This window comes from Dromaius novaehollandiae, chromosome 1 (genome assembly GCF_036370855.1).
Source record: "Dromaius novaehollandiae isolate bDroNov1 chromosome 1, bDroNov1.hap1, whole genome shotgun sequence".
Taxonomy (NCBI): Eukaryota; Metazoa; Chordata; class Aves; order Casuariiformes; family Dromaiidae; genus Dromaius; species Dromaius novaehollandiae.
Genome location: NC_088098.1, coordinates 192,915,799 through 192,931,594, shown reverse-complemented (window position 1 = coordinate 192,931,594; position 15,796 = coordinate 192,915,799). Strand labels below are relative to the sequence as shown.

The 15,796-nt window shown below is 37.4% G+C and overlaps 1 protein-coding gene across 4 annotated transcripts in view; it reads left to right on the top strand.

Moving 5' to 3' along the window:
• NBEA (neurobeachin) overlaps positions 1–15,796 on the top strand; it is a 533,052-nt gene that overhangs the window by 471,046 nt on the left and 46,210 nt on the right. For all 4 annotated transcript variants that reach the window (XM_064504927.1, XM_064504930.1, XM_064504928.1 and 1 more), the window contains 2 exons: positions 1,585–1,737; positions 14,723–14,890. In XM_064504927.1, coding sequence (XP_064360997.1) covers positions 1,585–1,737; positions 14,723–14,890 — 321 coding nt within the window. The remainder of the gene's footprint in view (positions 1–1,584; positions 1,738–14,722; positions 14,891–15,796) is intronic.

Below are 15,796 nucleotides of genomic sequence, written 5' to 3'. Positions count from 1 at the left end.
TGTTTTGTGGCCAGCCCTTAGTCCAAAATTAATAGTAATTTGTTGGGCTCTAGAAAGATTTCTGTCTGGTTTTCTCCAACTGAGTGGACTGTTCATTCCTGTTAGATAGACTAAAGGACTTCCTCAAGAACCTGAGTAATAACAAGTCCTATTTAGAGGAATGGGCAGAAGTTCGTTTTCTGAAATACTCTGAATAAATTAGAGGAATGTAACCAATCCTAAGATTGCCAGCCAAATAATCTGCTTTCTTTTGACACTGTAGGATATTTTGGATTGCTTTTTGTTTTGCTTTGCTTTAGCTGCTGTTTTACTATTTACCACATGTAATATTTTTTAATATTTTTGGATTTTCGAAATTATGTGTTTTATAATGAGCTATTAATTCAAGCGTAGGCTCACTTGATTAGTATTTTGCACTAGTTTGATATTGGTTGGCATTGTATTTTAGTTTAATCTGGATTCATATTGTTTGTAGTATATTACAAATGATGTAAAGAACCCAAGCAAATTGCTTCCTTAAAAATACTTAAAATTTTAACATAAATATTCATATATTTGTTTTTAGTGATTAAACTTGAAAGAACTATCTATGCTTTAACTGCCCTATTCTCTATGGAGTTGCAGATCAGATTTAATTAGATAAGTTAGTCTCGGCAGTGATTTTTTTACACTCTGCATGTCTGCAGTCTTTGAAAGCACCACAAAGAGATTCAGATTTCAGGTGCTGTGTCATCAGTTTTGATCATGTTACACAACTGAATGCCATAATGCTTTTAACAACTTAATTTAGTAAATTTAATCCATATCTGGATATTAGAAAAAAGATGGTGGGTTTTAAAGCTTTTCCGTTATTGCAGTTCAGTACTTAAATAATAGACGGCAGCAAATGGAGATATTTATTATGCCAAAACTATTGCATTTCTATTTAACTATCCTAGAAATTGGCAAAACACAATAATACACTGCAGATGATCTTTGCTACTCAGTTAATGAATGTTCACAGCTTAAATACCATGTATTTATGTTTTAAGGGTGTTTGCTGTACTGACATTTTTCTTTCCATATTTTTTTCTTATAGTAGTAGCATAGATGAAATTTTCTTAAAGTAGAAAAGTTCATCCATCCTGAATTGTATTTCCTTATGTATGTAACCAAACTGCCACCTTTTCTTATGCAATTAAAGCGTATAGAGAAATAATACCAAAACCATGTTATATTAGCAATTTTTTTCCTTTTGAATAATTTTAGCTAAATAGTGATTAAAAAACCCCAACATATTTATAGTATTGAGGGATCAGCATGCAGTTTTTTGTATGAATTATCCTGATCTGTTTTATTGATATGTACTGCTTTTCCGAATATGTCTTTTATGAAAACAAATACGGGAAAAACAAGTATTTTCTAATATTTAATTATGATATGTGTTTTTGAACTAAAGTACAAGAAATAGATTATAAAATTTCACAGAAACATGAGACAGACAAAAATGTTTTAATGGCTACTACAACAGAGGCTGATTCTAGCAGCAGCATTTAGCATCTCTGTGTAAAGGTAAAGTTACATGGTGTGTTTTCTCCCTGCTAGGAGTTAATTCCAGAGTTTTACTACCTACCAGAGATGTTTGTCAACAGTAATGGTTATAATCTAGGAGTCAGAGAAGATGAAGTTGTTGTGAATGACGTTGAGCTTCCTCCTTGGGCCAAGAAGCCTGAAGACTTTGTCCGTATCAACAGGATGGTAAGCAGCATTTTAGCTTAGCCTGAGTAATGAGGTCTGTGTTTTAATGAACTAACCTACAGCTGTTCTTTTACCTCTTTAGAACTAGGTTTAAAAAAGAAAAGAAAAAGAGCCAATTTTCATTCCGTCTTGCTTGACAGAACTCTTCATTTTACAATGGATTTTCCTTTAATGTGTCCAAATAAGGGAATTTGAAATTCAGTTATTTATTCCCTCATGAGAAGGCATCAGATGGGCATCAGTTGAACCACACAGGACAGCCTGAAAAATTCAGGCTGTTCCTCCTGACTGTCTTGTAGAAGCAAAAAAAAGTTGTTATAAATGATTGTATATAGAAAGAAATAGTATGTTCCTTACATGACCAAAGCTAAGTACTTCCTGTTCAAAAGAGTTGAACTGGAACTGCAGAAATACAAAGTTAAACCAACAACTGTAGTCTCTGAACAGATTTTGCAAAAGAACTGCTCTGATGTAAATCAACATGAAGTCTGCAGAATTTTCGCATGAAAAATGTTTATTTATATTGTATATTTTTGTTTAATTTTTCAGATAATGTGGTAATAATAGAATTAATACATAGGCATGTTTCTAGTCACTTTTAGGAAAAACAAGGTATATCCTGATGTTTAGGCCAAGAATAGCTCAATTTGTAGTTGTATCTTGGAAATGGATCTTCCTTAAAATGTGTGTTACCTGCGTTGCTTATATATTCTTTCAAGCTATGTGCTTCCATACAGTTGCAGAACTGTTCAGCTTATACATCAGTCCCTATAGTGCTTTTGTGGTAGCATTGTAAATCTACCAGTGTTGTTTTTCTTATGATCAGTTTGGCAATTTAATTTCAGGAACTGTATACTGTATTTAAAGGAAATTGTTCAGGAGTTGATGGAAAAAATAGCCGTATGAAGTTCAAAAGACTAGCAGAATATTATAAAAACAAACTTATTCCTAGATGTCCATGATTTAGAAGTGTCCTCTGTTTGGGACAGTAAATGATTTGACATATGTACAGCCGTCTCCTAAGGAAGCGATGGCAACCTCGTCACTTGGGACATACGAAATACACAAAACAAAACATGAGGAACATTTTCCAGGGAGTAGTCCTTCACTGGCAGGAAGAAGCTGAACAGTATTTTCCGTCTTCTTCTTGGCTGATTTCTCTCATAGCCTTATGTATTGTAACATTCTTTATGAAAAACAAGTAATTGTCACAGCTTTTGGAACTAAATTCAGGTGCAATATTATTAGCAAAAAAGGGGTGGACCAAAAGGCCTGCAACCCTCCGCTAGCATTCTTCAGGGTGACAAACACAATCACCGGTGAGTGTCTCTGGAGTGCCCGCAGTGTCACTGCGTAGAGCCCCTCCGCAGACTGTGGCTGTGGCTAAACCTGTATGGGGCCCAGGAGTAATCACACGCAAGTTGACCAGCGGTTTAGTTTTGACATCTGTGAGAACAGAGGGAGATACGTTTAGTGCGATACCTTAGTGAAAAAGGATAAACAAACTGCTACCTATTGGTGAAAATAATGAGAGATGTGTACTAATGATGCCCTGTGGGAAATTCTATAAAGAATGCTCCTTCCTGTATCCTAAATTGTGTTTCTCCATCTTTCCTTTTATAAGTATGAAGATGGAAAAATTAATATGAGGAAGAAAGTCACTTTGTGTTAAGAGATCACTTGAATATAAGCATGATGCGACGTTGATTTCTGTGGTGCAATTTCTGCTTTTGAGAAAATAACAGAGGGAGTTCTCTATGGAAGAGTTTGGTGCTGGGATATTTACGGCTGCTGAAGAACAGCTGCTTGCATGAATTTATAGTGTAGCATTTTTTATGCCCCTTCAGGACTACGCTTTCAATAAAGGATGGTATTTAAAAGCTGGAAATGCTTTTTAAATATTAAGCCATCAGAGCACTAATTCCATATGTGTGTAAGTGTGCTCAGACTGCCACAGGATAGACAAATTTATGTTAAGATCAGAGTAGTATTAGAACTACTGGCTTCAACTTCTTGAGCACTCCTCAGATTCCTAAAATCAGAAATGATCTCACTGAGGTATCATACCCTTCCTGTTCTTCCTTCCACCTGTGTCCCCACAGATGTGAGCATCATGCTGTTATGATATAGTTTTGCCTGGAGGCATTTTCTGCACGGCCTTTATTCATCCCGGCATCTAGCCTTAGCAGGAACGTGATCAGTAGTTAAAGTCTGGCTCTCCACAGACCCATGCTATCTTCAAGTGAGCAGTCTGATGAAGTTCACAGACGATACAAAGTTGGGAATTGTTAGAATTAGCAGAAAGAGGCATACATGTATTTGAATTAGGTGCAGAAAATACACTGAAAATCACCTGGGGAGAAAAGAATTAAAGGTATTCAATAGAAAGCAGAAATCTGGAAACAAAAATAGTAACGAAAGAGAGCAGAAGCAAGGGAAGGGTAATAATGAGCAGCAATGGCATTCTATAGTACTCTGTAATTCTACATGGCACCAGAAAGGACAAGTGTATTTTGAGGCCATTTATGGAGAATCATTGCATCACCGAGGATATCAAGAGCTGTACCTGTCTATGGTCCTATTGAGACTGCAGCTGGATTGTTGGATTCATTTGTGGGCAACTAGATGACAGCAGAAGTATTCATAATTGGATGGAGCTCAGAGGATAGAAACAATGTGAATAACTTTGGAATGTTTAAAGAGCATGATACGTGAATAGTTTTTTATAAAGCTTATTATATAGAAGTAGCAAGTGGCTAAAGTAGGGTAATCCCATTATGAAGTGTAGATAGCATGTATAGTAAGAGGTAATGCAATTATATTTTGAAAGGTAAAATGTGTAGTAATTTATCAGAAAAACTTCCTCACATAGGGATTTATTAGCACATGGAACAAACTGCTTCTACCTTCTTGTTTTGGGCGCTAAAAATAGACTGGACAAAGTAGGAGAAAATGTACTTTAGGGAACAAATTGGAAGGTTTAACATTCCTTACCTCATGTCTGAGTCCCTTTTTTGAACTGGTCAGCAGATGTATTATTCAGTTAGGTCATCCCTAGGCCTAGCTTTGGGTGTTGCACAAGAATCTATCTCAAGAAAAAAAAATTGCATGGGTGTGGTGCTGAGATGTAAAACAGCAAGTGTGTGCGCATTGGGAATTTCCACATGGCTTAGCAAAGCAAGTAGAGAACACGTTTACAGGAAAGTCGCAGAAAAAGGAAGACTATTTCAAGCGTGAACCTGATCCGTTGTCTAATGAAATCAGTGGTAGTCATTTCCTTTCACTGAAAAGCATCCTATGCGGTACCACAGAAGGGGCTCTTGTTTTCCTAGCTGACAATATACTGATGTCTTCGTGTGTATTTTTTGCTTGCTGCAGTCACACATGATGTATAATTTTATATGGGAATAAATACAAATCCTTATATACAGCCTACTTATACAATTATAAATGTAAACATTTTCTTTAAATAACAGCAAGAATTGCAGCATACTGAGACTTAGCAAAGCAAGCAGGGAATAGCCATAGAAAACATTATAAAGACATAATGACATAAATTGACATAACAATTTAACCAAGTAGTTAACACACTTTACTAAAATTGTGTTCAAACTAAAAAAATGTTTTCTTGGGACTGCTTTGATTGCTTGGTTCAGTATTTTACACTCCCAAGTAAACACAGAAATAGAAATGAAAATGATTTTCCATCAAAAGAGATTCCATTAAACTCATGAAAATTAGACTTATTTAGAGCCTGAAATCAGGGATTGTTTTAGCAGTTTTATTTATCCATAGAAAGCTAGACTGATTATGCCGGACTTACTCATGAAACATTAATAAAGCCCTATGTTCAATGCTAACATGATTATGGTCTGACCTCGGTGATGTCAGAAAGGACAGAGGCAGAAAGGGTCCCTGATAACATTACCCTAATGCTGGGCTCATCAATCATAATCTCCCAGTTTACCAGGAAAAAAAAAAAGAAAAAAACACGCATAAAACCTTCCGCAGATGTGCATCTGTAGTCCTACTCAGCCTCTCAATCCCCACAGACTTAGAGCAGCCCTGAGAGCCAGAAATAGAACATAGTCAGTCAGTAAGTCAAGCATGCTAAATCAAGGCAGGGAACACCACTGTGAAACACTGAAGCAGAGCTTTTATAATAAGTGTTCTTTAGTTTGGAAACAAAAGATGCAATATTGTGTAATTCAGAGTTAATTATAATGATACTTTGATTATGGCTTATGCACGTATTAAATTACAAATTACAGTGTTGAGTAAGATGCATTCACTATAAATTATATTTTTGAGAGTCTAAATGGTGTCCTGCTTTTGTAATACATATTTTATCACTATTAGATAACTCTGTTATTAAGACTGAATTTTCTTTCTTTCTATGAAGTGATTTATTTACACTCTTTGCCCCCAATTATATATTTTATACTGTTCCCTGGCTACTCAGAAGCATGCATAGTATTTCATAATTAAAAAGCTTCTTGAATAGTCATTAGATACATATATTATTAAATCTCCATGCTGTAAGGTTCTGGAAGATTCATCTTTTTTCCTCACCATTCAGCAGCAGTTGACATTCCTTTTTTACCAGAGAAGCAGTAGATATGATTTTATTTTACTTTATCAGTAGTAGTTTGTTTGATTTTATTTTGTGTATTTGCAAGAACAATTGCATTTGTTCTTAATGCAATTAAATTCATCCACAGCTCATAAAAAAGTTCAATTTGGAAATTGCAGCAAATTTTTCTTTTAAGCTTTCAATACTGCAGAAGAATCTACTTACATCATAAGTTGCATATGTAAAGGATCAGTTTCCCTGCAAACATCCCTAAACAACCCAAATCTGCAGAATGCGCTTCAGCTTCACTTTTAAAAGATTGTTTTGTTTAAACAAACAAAATGAAATTCAGATTTCACTGTTTCCTGTTTTATTTTGTGGCAAGAGATAAAGAATTTACTCTGATAATCAGTCCAAGAAATGGCAAATGAGTCCTTGAAATACTAGGCTGGGAGAATCTGCACAATTCCTGGCTACTTAGGTGTGCATATGTGAGAAAAGAAACAAGAAAAACCCAGATTGTAGGCCAAGACAGTGAAGTAGCCAATGCTTTATTACAGCAGATCTGCAAAACCAAAATATCTTGGAGTACTTATAAAGAAATATTTTAAACATACCAAATTTAAGTTAATAACAAGAAATGAGTTAATATAGTAGTTAAGAGCTAGCTTATATTATAGCTGTGCATAGTAATATATACTATATACATATGCTAAATCTACATCTCTGTATATATCTATATATAGCTTATAGTTTACTATCTTATAGTATACATTAATAGCAAGAACCCCTACTGTAGTGGGAATTGGAGAAACAGACAGCATGTAGCTTTGGAGGGAAAGGAAAACAAGTCGGGGCAGCATCAGATCTTTTCTCTTCTTGGGTAATACAAAATACTCCTCAGCCTTGATAGCATTAATGAGGTTTCTCTCTGTCCCTGTTCTTCCTCCTGGTGAATCAACTCAGCATATCTGAGAGCCTGCAGTGCTGAAGTAACAGTTAAGTCCTTGTGAGCAGGTTAAGTAAGCCAGAGGTGAAAGAGAATGGGATTTACGTTAACTTTCAATCATGATGTATAAAAAGATAGTATTAAAAATAGCTAAATAGTTGTTTAACTCCTTCCTATGTATTAGAAGGATGTTGGAATAGCAGATTTTATAAATTCAGAACTCTTGGTACTTTCGCAGAATCACAGATTCATTGAGGTTGGAAGGGACCTCTGGAGATCATCTAGTCTAACCCCCCGTGCTCAAGCAGCATCACCTAGAGCACATTGCCCAGAACCCTCTCCAGACAGCTTTTGGACATCTCCAAGGAAGGAGACTCCACAACTGCTCTGGGCAACCTGTTCCAGTGTTCTGTCACCCTCACAGTAAAGAAGTTTTTTCTCATGTTCAGATGGAACTTCCTGTGTTTCAGTTTGTGCCCATTGCCTCTTGTCATGTTGCTGGGCACCACTGAGAAGAGTCTGACCCCATCCTCTTTACACCCTCCCTTCAGATATTTATACACACAGATAAGGTCCTCCCTCAGTCTTCTCTTCTCCAGGCTGAACAGGCCCAGCTCTCTCAGCCTTTTCTCATAGGAGAGATGCTTCAGTCTCTTGATCATCTTAGTAGCCCTTTGCTGCACTGACTCCAGTAACTCCATGTCTCTCTTGTATTGGGGAGCCCAGAACTGGACACAGCACTCCAGATGTGGACTCACCAGAGCTACTCACTGCTGGCAACATTCTTCCTAATGCAACACAAGATGCCATTGGCCTTCTTGGCCACAGAAGCACATTGCTGACTCATGGACAACTTGTCCACCAAGACCCCTCCATCCTTCTCTGCAGAGCTGCTTTCCAGCAGGTCAGCCCCCAGGCTGTACTGGTGCAAGGGGTTACTACTGTCTAGTTGCAGGACCCTGCACTCCCCTTTGTTAAACTTCATGAGGTTCCTCTCTGCCCACCTCTCCAGACTGTCAAGGTCCCTCTGAATGGCAGCACTGCCCTCAAGTGTATCAGCCACTCCTCCCAGTTTTGTGTCATCAACAAACTTGCTGAGGGTGCACTCTGTCCCTTCATCCAGGTCACTGACAACTAAGTTGAACAGGATTGGACCTTGTATTGACCCCTGGAGGACACTGCTAGCTACAGGCCTCCAACTAGACTTCGCACCACTGAACACAACCCTCTGAGCTCTGCCATTCATCCAGTTCTCAGTCCACCTCACTGTCCACTCATCTAGCCCACACTTCCTGGGCTTGCCAAGGAGGATGTTATAGGAGACAATGTCAAAAGCCTTCCTGAAGGCAAGGTAGACAGCATCCATTGCTCTCCCCTCATCTACCCAGCCAGTCATCCCATCAGAGAAGGCTATCCAGTTGGTTAAACATGGTTTCCCCTCTGTGAATCCATGCTGACTTCTCCCAATGACCTTCTTATCCTTCAGATGCTCAGAGATGGCATCCAGGATGAGCTGCTCCACCACCTTTCCAGGGATCGAGGGGAGGCTGACTGGCCTGTTGTTCCCTGGGTCCTCCTCCTCACCCTTTCTGAAGACTGGAGTGACATTGGCTTTCTTCTAGTCCTCAGGCATCTGTCCTGTTCTCCATGTCCTTTCAAAGATCATTGACAGGGGCCCAACAATGATATCTGCCAGATCCCTCAGCACTTGTGGGTGCATCCCATGAGAGCCAACAGACTTGTGGATGTCAAGTTGGCTTAAGTGATGCCAGATCGATTCTCTTCCACTGAGGGAAAGTCTTCCTTTCTCCAGACTTTGTCCCTGGTCTAGGGCCTGGGATTCCTGAGGGCCGGTCTTAGCAGTGAAGACTGAAGCAAAGAAGGCATTCAGTATCTCTGCCTTCTCTGTATCCTTTGTCACCAGGGCTCCTGCCCCATTCAGCAGTTGTATTCCTTTGTATTTAAAAAGCCCTTCCTGCTGTCCTTGACATCCCTTGCCAGATTCAACTCCAAATGGGCCTTGGCCTTCCTAGTCCCATCCCTGCATACTCGGATGACATCCCTATATTCCTGCCAAGCAGCCTGTCCCTGCTTCCTCCTTCCGTACACTTTCTTCTGTTTGAGTTTTGCCAGGAGGTCCTTGTTCATCCATGCAGGTCTCCTGCCCTCTTTGCTTGACTTCTTGCTCATTGGGATGCACCATTCTTGATCTTGGAGGAGGTGATCTTTGAATATTAACCAGCTTTCTTGGACCCCTCTTCCTTCCAGGGCCCTATCCCATGGGTTTCTTTACACAATATATGCTGTGCATTAAAATAAAAAATGAATGCCTCCTCCTGAAATTTCTGTAAAAATAATTTTAGCACCAAATTGGAATTGAAGGAGAGTAAAGTGTGCAGCATTCATACTTAACAAAGCTTGGCATTTTGGGGGGGGAAGAGTTTTAAGTTTTAAGTTCTTTAGACAAGATTTTCAGCTGTTCATAGCTTAAAAGGTTAGTGTTACTGAGGAGCGATATATGAAATTCCTGTATTTTCTCCATAAGTAAAATTGAAAATAGCTGGAGTACTTAACACTGTCTAATGGTAACTTGGCTAGTATTACCTTTAATTTAATTATTTTACATACATACATACACATATATATATATATACACATGTGTGTGTATAAACTTACTAATACATATTTATATTTTATAACAGTTTGAGATCAAATTTTCAACCTGTGGAATGCATGTGCTTACACTTGCATGCAGACACACCGAAAACACACTACCTTCACTTTAAAATATTTATTTGCCTTCCACTGGACACCTAAAACTGCTTACAGTTGAGTATTGACAGTGCAAGTCATCTTACATTTAAAATAATAACATAAGAGATTCCTTACTCAAAACGAGAACTATGAAAAAGTACCGTGACTTGAATATTACAATTTGAAAACGAAGCAGTCATAATATATAACAGTAGTCCAACCAAGTTCAGTTTGAGAGTGCCAAAATATAACTCTATTTTTTTCTGTATATTTTAATTAAAATAGAAAGCAAGGAAGATATTAGCTCATTTCTATTTAACAGTAAGACTCTACTAAAAGCCTGAAATAATAATATATATTTATATAATTTAATGGGTTTTTTATTTTCTTAAATTTCAGATTGAAAATATGCCCCAAAAGTTAAAAGCCCCCAAAATATTTTAAAGCCCAATGTTCTCAAAACTCTGTTTTGCAAGGCAATAACCAGCCTATTTTAAAGATGTTATTATTGTCTTTTTCTGTATGCTGTTGCTACTGTACCTACAAATTATTTTTTTGCGCAGAAAATTCCCTCACCCCATTCCTTACTGAGCCTGCATATCCTTGAGAAACCAAATCATATCCTGTTGACAGTGAACAGCTCATAAATTTTTGGGAGGTACTTAAATAGAGAGGGAGCAGTCTGTGCATTAAAGCAAATTAGGGCGAGGATCCTATAAGTATCGAATCGCATGAATAGCATAACAGAAGTGCTTGTGAGCGGTACCGGCAAGCCAGGTAGCAGCCCTCAAGTCAGCGGCAGGAGCTTTCTCCTGACTCAGCCAAGTCCAGGTTGGAAAGCACAGATCAGGAGCCTGTTCCCCACCAAGGGCTGTGTAGGACTTGGCAGCCTTTCAGTGGCCCATCTCTGTGTGCACCCTATAACTCAGGCCCAGCCGTACTGACAATAATTTTGGGGATTTCCCATTTTGTGTAGAATTCTGAATTTTTTAGTTCAAAAGAATCAAGTTCAACCTGTGGAAATTTCCCCAAATCCTTTATTGCATTTCAGCCTACAGACCTTTAAAGAAGCATGGACTTACACAGTACAATCAACCTGCTTAAAGAACTGGAGACAGAAGACATGATATGCTGCTGTTAAAAAATAGCTCATTTATTTAGGAAGTTATTAAAGAACAGTTCAACTGTGTGAAGTAGAAGTTCTCCAAAACTGCCAGTGTCAGTACGACCTTCCCTGGAATGACAAGCTGCTGAGTAAAGGCTGGTCATGCAAGTTCAAACTGTTTCAGGGAAACATAATGTAGACATTCAACTTTCCTAAAGGGGGAAGAGGGTGTTAGAGAAGATAATGTGTGAAATATGCTGATTTGACCCAAGCATTAATTTTTACAACTTTTACTGTCCTACTTTTAAATAGCATCTGCATCTGTCTAAAAATTTAGTCATTTTCCTGAAATCTTCTGCATACTCTAGAAGTAAAGGTGGTCTTTTTGACCAAAACAAAAAAACTAACATTTTTCTCCATGAATTACTTTATTAACAAATAAATAATAGGTATGGGTGCAAAAAAAATGCTTATAAATATGCAGAACTCAGAGAAGGAAGGGAACAGTTAGACTGCCAGCGGTAAGTTGGTCCGAGACAGATGTTGGAAAGACGACAGGCTTTAAATTGTATTTTAAATTTAATTACTTATAAAAGAACATTAAAAATCGAGCATTTAAAAGTTAAGAAATGCTTTATTTATGGTGGCCTTGGCACACTTAATTTTATCCTTGCATGCTAACATCCTGCATGCTGAATGAGATAAAAGTCCTATAGAAAAGTTAATGTGAGATCATGTAGTTATTGACTATATCATGTTATATGCACTCTCTGCACTATAATGAAGAATCTGGCATTTCTTAATTTATTGGGAGACATGCTTTGAAGCTAAATAGTATTTTGAATAGTATTTACTTTTGAATAGTATTTACTATTAAATAGTATTAATGCTATTTAAATACTATTAGTCACAATTGCATATGATGTCCTATGGTGTTACATGGTTCTCTGCAACATATTTTTTTAGCACCTTGTAGTCTGCTGAACTTAAACCCTTGAAAACTGAGGCACAACGATTAAGACTGATCCTCCCCATCCATGTTGCTCAGGAATAGCATTCCCTGGGATGGGCAGAACAGGGCTGAGTTTTCTTGCATGCCAGAGAGAGTTGCACTTTCAAGTGGAGTGTTGGAGGGAAAATGTACTGGGAATGACTGATCAGGGGAGCAGCCGGGAGAGGCTGCCCTGCGTGCTGCTGCCCCGGTGGTGCGATGTGCAGGTGGGGGGCTGCTCCTGATGGTTACTGCATCACTCAGCCTAACGGCTGATGATTATTTCTGCAGGTGTCTTGAAACTGCTCTTTGCAATGTAAATGAGTAAAATGAAAAAACCAACCAACCAAAGTTTATCTCCCTGCAAAGCTTAAACTTTCCTGGAACAGATATGAAACCCTGTCCTAGCTGGAAAGGATTTCCTTTTGAGTAGTGACAATATGCTAGAATTTCTCGGAAAAGAAAAAAAATAAACCACACAAATCTTTGAGAATGAGAAGTATCAGATAATATAATATAGAGGGTTGCTGCCAACTCTTTCTGCCTGCAGTGAGTAATGGTAGACTTGACATGCATGTTTACATAGTAAATTGTCTTAATGCTGATTTTATTTTCCAGAAACATCAACATAGGAGCCCAAATTTCTCCTAAATGAATGGTGAATAAATAGCTTCACTTTAAGAACTAGCCAGATAACAGTGCACTTTGTTGAATTCTAGCTATGATCAGAAGAAACAATTTTCATACCAGTGTGTTACCATGCGAGAAGTAGTACCTAGAGGTACTTAGCAAATTAGTATTGCTGAACACTACTTTGTATACCTCTTCACAAGACCTTTCAGATTTCCTTTCTTCTTTTGGAATAAGTTATAACATGTTTGATATGCTCAATAATAAAGGCTGTAATAAAATTCATGAAGTATGCTGTCCCCACACCACCTAATTTTCTGTTCTCTGGTGCTCATAACTAGAAAGTATTGATGCGGCACCGAATTCTATATAAATTTTAAAAGTGAGATCAGTGTAAATCATGACTGTGCTTCACTGTACGCAGTCATCTTCCTGTGCTTCTGAAGCTGCTTCTGTGTGCGGGCACAAAGGGATCCTCTGTTCTACAAACACAAAGCTCTATAGTCAGAAGGAATCTAAACTACTGCAGTAACAAAAGGTCTGTTAATCAAGCAAGATCAGTCTACTAATAGCTTAATTTTATGTGTTCAAGCAAACTGATGGGAAGTTAGTTCCCAGATCTAACTCTCCCTGAGCTGAGGGGCACTGGGTATATGACACAGTGCAAGACTAGGACTGTGATGTAGTTCAGGCAAGGACACACGTAAAAACCTTGATAATAGAACAAGAATCTTCATTTTGATATCAGTTCCCATTTATCACAGTCCTTCTCTTAAGGTTGTTTTAGGGAAGATGAAATGAGTGTGCCCAGACACCACCTTGGCATGCCTTGCCGTCCTGCGCAAGGGTGCTCTGCAGCAGCCCTGCTCAGAAGTGCCCCAGGGTCATGGGGCCAACTAAGAATGACATTTATCGAAGCCTGAGCCCCAATAGATAAGATGGAGACTTACTGAGCTTTTTAATGTGACTTATGGTTTCACTTGAATTGTTTTTGGCAATGTTGCAACTGAATAAAAATTGCATCAACTTATATACATTAAAAGGTATGCATTTGCTTTAATTATTATTAAAAATGATGCATGATAAACAAATCCATTAATGTAACACAGTCCACTTAAATACATTCTGAGAGTCTTTATAGGGAAATTATTTGTGTATCCAGGTACAGGCTTGTAGAAAACTAGGACAGGTAGTCTGGTAGAGGAGTAAGGAGAAACTGTATAATGCTGTCAGCCTTTGAATAATCCGGTTCAGGCAGTGATATCTAATAATGCAGCCAATAATGTCTAATAAAGGCAGATTGTTTGGATCAGACTCAATGGTAATACTGTCATGATCTCCTCTGGCTAGAATTAACTTCTTTCCATATGCTGAGCAAAGGAATAGAAATCTTTGAATTCATTTTTAAACTAGCTAGTCATGGCCTATCTTTTCTCTAGTAAACCAACCTAATATCAAAAATAAGTGTGAAAAATGCTTTTTGACTTTGAGAAATTACTCAGTAAGTCACAATTCATACAGGGTTCAGAATTTAATTTTGCTAATAGAGCTTTTTAATCCTTAAGTTACCATTTTATATTTAAGACTAATTAGAACTAGTTGGAAAATGATTTGGAGGATTGGGTTTTTGAAATTGTTTTCTCATTTCCATCAATTTTTCTGACAAATTACCTAGCTTACTTGTCAACTCCAAGAACTAATAATTAAAACCCTTGCAGCTAGGAGAAACCCAGTAGCTGAGAAGAAAAAATTACCTTGCTATAAAGCTGAATAAAACATGAAGAATATGTTTTTAGTTTTTCTCCTAGTATAATTATATATACTTTTTAATGTTTAAAGGATTTCAAATACATTGGATAAACCTAAACAAGAAATATAATCATGTCCATTATGTTTCTTCAGTTAATAGGAGAAGATAAGACATAATTTAGCCATGAAATTGCGAGTTGGAATTTACTGCCTAACTCTGAATTTCACTTGCAGGCCCTGGAAAGTGAGTTTGTATCATGTCAGCTTCATCAGTGGATTGACCTTATATTTGGCTACAAGCAACGAGGACCAGAAGCAGTGCGCGCACTCAACGTTTTCCACTACCTAACGTATGAAGGCTCTGTGAACCTGGACAGTATCACTGATCCTGTCCTCAGGGAGGTAGGTGTTTACTGCCATTTCATTCTGAAAACTGCTGTCTTCTCACAAGAATTGGTACTTTTTCCATCTTTCACTGCTGGAAAAAATTGTAGTGTGTGATTTGATTCAGAACTTAGGTCCTAGGTGACTTCAGAAGTATTAATAAGCTAGTGATAAAACAGATGTCCTACAGTATATTGTTTGCTTGAAATTACTAATATATTTAATGGGCAGCTATGATATGGGAAATTGCAGTGTAATGTGTATTCTGTAATATATATTCTGCTACTTTTTATAATTTACTCTTAATGAATTCACTTAGTAGAGCTGAAAATCTTAAACAAAAAATTGTGTCATAGTCATAGCGAAAAATTCTAACCTTTCAGTCAGGAAATGTAGGAGAGACTGTGTATCTGAATTAGAATAGAAATGGAATAGATGGAAAATAGAAATGATTCAATTACTTTGGTGTTAATTATGTAAAGTATAGTCACAATGTCACTAAAATGGAAAATGTTCTCTAATCGTTGGATTGTGTGCATACAGATATGTATGTTTGTGTATATATGGGTGTATAATATTTATATATGCATATATATACAAGTGTGTTTTAAATTTTATGAGTAAATGTCAAGAAAAATTTTACTATCCTGATATATGTTTTATTTCAGTCACCGTGTTTGTTTTTAGTAAGACTATTAATTTGAATAATTATTTCTCTAATATAATCCATTCACTGGATAAAACAATTGAAATTAGGTGAAAAGTGTGAAGAAGCAACAGCTGCTAGATGAGTACTGCTGTGATGAAGCTGTACACACAATCTTCCATTCCCCCAGATAGCTACCATCTGCTGTATGCAAAACAGTAACAATTATACATTGCCAGGCGATGGGTTATTGTTTGTTTGTTTGTTTTTAAACCTTG